Source organism: Athene cunicularia, assembly GCF_003259725.1.
Source record: "Athene cunicularia isolate RWA chromosome 4 unlocalized genomic scaffold, athCun1 chr4_part2, whole genome shotgun sequence".
NCBI classification, from domain to species: domain Eukaryota; kingdom Metazoa; phylum Chordata; class Aves; order Strigiformes; family Strigidae; genus Athene; species Athene cunicularia.
The window spans coordinates 7716426-7722777 of NW_020799099.1; the positions used below are offsets into that span (position 1 = coordinate 7716426).

Genomic DNA, 6352 nt, shown 5'->3' on the forward strand with positions numbered 1-6352 from the left:
CTGCTTCCTTTCCTCCTTTAAGCGCGGGGTCTGGAGGATTTGGGAACAAGCCCCGGGCGGGACACAGCCGTGCGTGACCCCCACCCGTGCCCGCTGCTCCTCTGCTCTGTTGCAATCCCCCATCTGCTCCCTTGGCTTCTCACTGGCTTTTCCTCTGCCGCTTCCTCGTTCCAGCCCTGGCAGCTCTGGACTCGCTCTTCCCCAAGGGCTGCTGTTCTCCCCCGGTCCTCTGCCGGATGTTTGGCTACTGGTTTGGAGAAATGGCTACGGGTGGCAGGGTTGGAGGCTAAGCCGAGTCCTCCTGCATCCCAGGGGCGGAGGAGCCAGAGCCAGCATCCCTTGGCCTCAGACTTGTTTATGTCGGGGAGTTTTGCGGGTTGATGGCGTGCGTACACACAGCCCGGGAATCTAAACCCAGCTGAGGAGGACGCTCCATTAGCAGAGAGAGTATTTACGCAAGGACTAATCCTGCCGCGGGGGAGGCAGCACCCCACTTTGCTGGGGAGGCGGGGGGAAGCTCCGCTTGCCCTGTTTTATGGCTCGATCGCAGCCCTGTGCCATTGCCTTCCTGCTCCCACTGGGCTCCGGCTGCCCGGCGGTGCCTCCCCGGCGGCGGGCAGTCAAGCGACTAATCGGCTGGTGGAGAATTAAAAGCGAGCCCCTGCTGAAAGGTGGCGGACAGGGAGCTGGGGCTGAAGGAGGCGATTAAATGCCTTGTGAATGAATCACCCGGACGCCTTCTGCCTCTCCCCTCCGGCCCCCGGCCTGTTAACGTTTACTGGGGGTGGTTTGCGCAGGGGCAAGGGAGCGTGACTGTGCCAGTGGGGCACCCGGCATCCCTCAGGGCACCTGGCATCTGATGGGGGTCCAAGGCAGGCAAATGCTTCCCTGGTTCCTGCTTACCTTCAGGAGACAAACCTGGCTTGTAGCTTCATGTGAGGGAGAGGAGGAGGAGGGCTGCCAGCACTCTGCCATGAACCTCCCCAAGCTGAGGCCATCCTTAAACTGTGGTCTGGAGACTCCAGTCACCTCTTGGCCCAGGTCCACACCTCTCCTTGCTTGTCCCCAGCCCTGACTGTCCCAGCAAACCCCCCTTCCCCTTGGTGCTCGCAGCACCACTAACCTCTGCCCTGCTAACAGGCACTCACTGACCCCTCCCTGAGATTTTAGGGATGGCACCCAAGCCCAGCGGAGTGCTGGCAGCGGACAGCGCCTGCCTCTCCCCAAACACCTCTCTCTGCCTTCCTACCTTCACTCTCGCCCACGCCAGTGGCAGGCAGGGAGGGAGGGATGGGGGATGCTCACTGGTGCTGGACCGTCCCCATCGCTCCTGGCACCCAACGACCTGTCTGGCTGCCGGCGTGGTGCAGCATGGGGGCTGCCGAGGCCCTGGCCGCCCCTTGAGCATCGCTGGGATGCGGCTTGCTGGATGCGGGGCATGAAGCAAAGCGACTCTGACAGAAGGAGAGGGGAAGCGAAGCGCAAATGGAGGACCCATCTTTTATTGACGAGGCGCTCTCTTGTCACAAGTGCTTTTCTGCTGGCTGCCACTGCTGGTGGCAGCATGTGGCTGTTAAAAATTAACTACTTGCCCTGGGAGAGGAGAGGGGAAAAGAAGAGAAGTGCAAATGGAGGTGTTGGAGGATTTCTTTGTAGCGCCAGCCCTCGAGATGTTTCCCAGAGCAGCATCGCGGGGATACCGGGAAGAGATGTGCACCATGAGGGGAGGAATGGGCAGCTGCCTCCCCAGCAGCCACGCCGGACATCATCCCAGTTCTCGCTCCTCACTGCCAGCTCTGGCTTGGCTGTGAGCAGGAGGAAATGAGCAGGAGGAAACAGATTTGCCAGATAAGCTGCATCTGAAAGGCTTTTGGCCCTGGCCCACTGGGATTGAGCTGGGTTGTCTGGAGCCGCCATCACTGGGAGCCGAAGGCAGCCAGGGACTGGCTTGAGTGGGAGGGTGAGGAAGAGCGCTTGGCGTACAAACCAGCCGCAGCCTTTGGATGAAACTCCAGCTTTTCAGGCCCTGCTGTTTATAGGAAGAGCGGTGGTAAATATTATTGCAGCTACATACTTGCCTTGTCAAATAACCGCTAACAGGCAGCACCTGCGCTGCTTGGGGGCTGGGGAAATGGCCAGCAAAGGAAACAGAGGCGTGAAGAGGCTCCGAGGGCCCTCCGGGAAAACCGAGGTTGAGACCTGATGCTAGACAGTGTTAGAAGAAACGTTACCTGTCATGGTTATAGAGCCAGTGTGGTGGGGAGGATGGTGGTAGCACCTTCCCCCTTGCCCCGGGGTGCTGCAGCAAAGCATGCAGCGCTCCTCTGCTGGGGGCTGCAGTCTGTCCCTGTCCCCCACACTGGCTGGCTGCCAGTGTTGTAGGTTGGGTGGGGAGCGTTGAAGAGGGGTGCCACCACCTAAACTGGAGCTGCTTGCTGCAGGGTGGCCTCCCTGGCCGGGTCCTGCAGAGAGTGGCAGGACCAAGAACCTCAGGACAGCAGGGCTGATGTGGCGTTATCCAGCAAAGCACCGAGTGCCTGTGGGCAGGTGCTGAGAGCCGCTGGGTTTTGGCGTCTGACGTTTCCCCCCCATCTCATGCAGGCTTTGCAAGCGTTAAGAGGGGATGAGCCTGCTGCCTGTGCAGTGGGGCCACAGTGCTGCCGTCCCCACTTGGTCCTGCTGCAAGCTGTGATGCCAGGGGCCGCACTCGGCCCCTGCCAGTGTTACTGTCCAAACTGGAGCTGGGGCAGCTGTAGTGTTTGCATTTCGACCTCCCTCTGCCCTGTGCCTGGGGAAGGCTGGGAAAGGGGAGCCCAGGGGCAGCCTGCTCTTGCCAGGGTGAGCGGCCACCACCCCTCTCACCCTGTGCCCCTCTTGTCTTTGCAGATGCGCTGGCTCCCTCCCTCAGAGGCTGGTTCTCAGGGCTGGAAGTCCCGTCAGTTCTGCTGAATGCCGGGTGAGTGTCCTGTCCTTGTTCTCATCCTCCTGTGCTGGCACAGTGGGCTGGGGGCTACCTCCACCCCTACCCTGAGCTCCCCCCTCCACAACTCTCAGGGTCTCTGGCAGCTCAGGGTGGGTGGCCAGACCCTACGCCCGCACTGGTGAGGGCAGTTTCTGGCAGTCACCATAGGTCCAGGCACCCTCTTTGCCCCCAGGAAGGGGACATCTCTGCCACCGTCTACCCTGAAGCTTTCCCAGATATCCTGGGGCAGGATGGAAAGGCAGGTCCAAGCTGTTGCAGCAGTGGAGGCTGCATGCCCAGGGAGTGCAGCAATGGTATGGTCCTGCAAATGAAGGACAGGGCTGCTCAGCTGAAGGCAACCTTCCACCTCCCAGTGCAACACAAACATTAAACCTTCATGAAAACTCTCCTGGCAGCCTGGGGTGGTGGGGCCGCCAAAATAAAAGGCATGGCCTTATCATCAAGTGCCCAGTTTGATGACACCTAGGATGTCATCAGATGGAAAAAGCCTTGCAAGATATGCTCTGCAAATAACTCAGCCTTGCGTGGATAAACAAAGAGGATTCAAATGGAAGAGGGGAAGGAGGCTCGGTTGATGCTGACATCGCTTGCCCTGTGATCCCAGCCTGCCTGGACCATCCCAGCTGCCATCCCCCTCTGCTGCCGCTGCCTGCTGAGAAGCCTGCGCCATGTCCACACCCACCTGTGGAGAAACCCCTGCAGATCCAAGGAGGTGGCGAGGCTCCGGCATCGGCTGCCCATGCTCCCATGCCACTGCTCTGCCTGGCCCCTGCAGCCCTGCGCTGCGGCCATGAGGCTCGCTCACGCGGCTGGCTACGGCTGCGGCTGACCCAAGACTTGGGATCCGCAAAGCATTCACTGCCTTTTTTAAGCCCAGCAGATACAGATAGGGAGCAATGAGGATTTGGGAACCAGTGGTTCTTCCAGAATATGGAACGTGACAATATTTTCAGCTAAAATGTAAGCAGAGCTTTATCTGGGAAGTGGAGATGAGTGAATCCCTTGGAACAGGTCCATCTGCCTGCAGCAACGCTGGTAGTTGCAATGGGTGGTTAAGGATGGAGGGTTGGGGACGCCCTGGCTCCCCACTAGGCTCCTCCAGCCAGGAAGGGCTACAAGCCAGCCAGCCATGGGTTTTGCTGCCGCCCTGGCTCTCCTGCCTGCATCCTACTCATATTTGCCATGTGAAGCCCATCAGGGCAAGGTTAAGCTGCAAACTACCCTCTTGGGAAGTGCCGACCCTGGTCACTGCAAAATAACCTCTTGCTGCAGCACAGCAACCTCAGCCCCTGGCTGCCCCTGCCAGTGTCCCTAACCCTCTGCTGTGTCCTCTTGCAGGTCTCAGGTGTGTGATGGTGGCCTACAGTCAGTCTTGTGGGTATTAACGGAGTCTTCCAAGGTGGCTACTGGGTTGGCATGCTCTCTGCAAAACCACAGTGTGCTGGTAAGGCTGCAGCACGGTGCCTGGCTGCGCCAGGGGGATGCAGCCCCTGGGGCTTTGCTGCTTTGGGGAGGGGGTAGACGGCTGAGGAAGCCAACGCCATGTACCCAAGGAAAGGGGCAGTGAGGCGGGCATGTCCATGGGATTATCCCTGCAGGGTGGTATTGCTGCTGCTACAGGACGACGTGACCAAACTGTGGCTCTGCCATTCCCGCGTTTATCGCTGTTATCTGGGGCCAGAGTTTCTGCAGCCGAGGAATGCCTCTCGGCTTTGAATTACCCCCAGTAATCTCATCTCCCTGCCGTCCTCGCTTCCTGCCTTGGATCAACAGAGACTGAATTCCTCTTTAAGTGCAAAATTCACCTGGGGACTTAACTCTCAGCTTCCCAGCTGGTGCCTCCTCAAGTTAAAACCCCAAGGGCTACAGCCAGTGGGAGGAGCAAACTGGAATCAGTGGGGTCTTCCCCTCTGCCTGGCCCACCCTGGGGTGCTGACAGCCCCAGCTCTCCCCACAGGCATTTCCCACCTTGCCCTTTCCCAGTTAAACAACTGTCCTTGGAGCACAATGCCAGAACGAGCTGCTCTCTCTTCCATTTCCAAAACAAGCCTCCCTCTCCCCTATGCTGTGGAACGGGAGCTTCCCACAAAGGCAGAGAGATTAATCACAGCCCCTTGTCTGCTTTGTCTCAGCCCAAGATCATGGCTGCTTTTGTTGTGGTTTTTTGTTTTTGTTCTTTTTTTTTCCTTTTAACACCTCTCTCTGTTGTTACAGGCTTGAAAAAAAAAAACACCTCACACAAGTTTGGATTCCTCCAAGACTTTCCCACAGCCTCTATCACACATCTGCTCTCCTAGAAGAAAAACGAAAAGCATAACTAGTAATAATATTTTCCTCTTTTACACTGTATATTTGTAAGAAAGAGTGTGTTACTTCTGAAAGCATGGTTTGACAGGCATTGCTGTAGCGTTTGAAAAGACTTTTCAAACAGAACCATAGGAAAGCAGACTACAAAAAAAACCAAAATGAGAGCAAGTATTTTTATACCAAACCTCCTGAACAGGACAATCTTACACTGGGTCAGACCACAGGTTTTGTGTTTGACTTTCGAATGCGTGTAACTAAGACTGTCAACCCCTCCCGCCCCATCTGCATGTTGAAGGCATGATGTTGATTCACGTGCGTGCAGATGTTGAGACGCACGATTCGAGTTTGTAAGAATTGTGCTCCAGCTGTGTCGGCAAGACCTCTGCAGACACTTACAGTATTACCCTTTTATTCCCAGTTGCACCAAATGACAACCAGGCAGGACAATCAGAAACTTTCTTATGGTGATTTTTTTTACCTTAGGGCTATGTTACTAGCTTGCTGCGCAAAGCTTCGGCATGGTACAACGGCTCGGATCAGGGATGGGCAGAGACAGCCCGCACATGTAGCAAGGTGACAATTTGCCTCCTCCTCCTGCCATGACTGCTTGAAGTTGTTACGGGCAACGTAAACTGCTGTATGAGAAAAAAAAACAATAAACCCCTCGGTTCGCCAGCTTACTGGAGGTTGGGCGTGAGTCCCGAGCACACCGAGGGGCTTAGACACGTGCCTACCGTTACGCCAAAGTGCTGGGCTGAACTGGGGTTCTAGCGTCAAGGTTATGCCGGTCTAGCGGCTTGCTGTATGGCATTTCCATGTTTCCATGTGCAAAGACAAGAAGGGAGGCTGCTAACACCCTCGGGGTAGTAACTGTAACCTTTACAGAGATAGCATACCAGCAAAGAGACTGCCTGATATACTAGTCTCTCCTCCTTGCTCCAGCAGGAATTTGGAAAAAGAGCAAAGTAAAGCAAACCAAAACCTCCTAACAGATTTCTGTTTCTTGCAAAAGGAGGCACAAAACTTCTCCTTTCATTGCCTTTCCCTCCCCCCCCCCCCCCC

At 56.5% G+C, this 6352-nt stretch overlaps 1 protein-coding gene across 1 annotated transcript in view; it reads left to right on the top strand.

The window, feature by feature from the left end:
• Nucleotides 1–6335, top strand: part of RBPMS (RNA binding protein, mRNA processing factor) — a 9422-nt gene extending 3087 nt beyond the window's left edge. Inside the window, exons 6-8 of the mRNA XM_026847897.1 lie at nucleotides 2887–2956; nucleotides 4322–4427; nucleotides 5198–6335. Of these exons, the coding sequence (XP_026703698.1) occupies nucleotides 2887–2956; nucleotides 4322–4427; nucleotides 5198–5203 (182 nt within the window). The 3' untranslated portion in view covers nucleotides 5204–6335. The remainder of the gene's footprint in view (nucleotides 1–2886; nucleotides 2957–4321; nucleotides 4428–5197) is intronic.
• The last annotated feature ends 17 nt before the right edge of the window (nucleotides 6336–6352 follow it).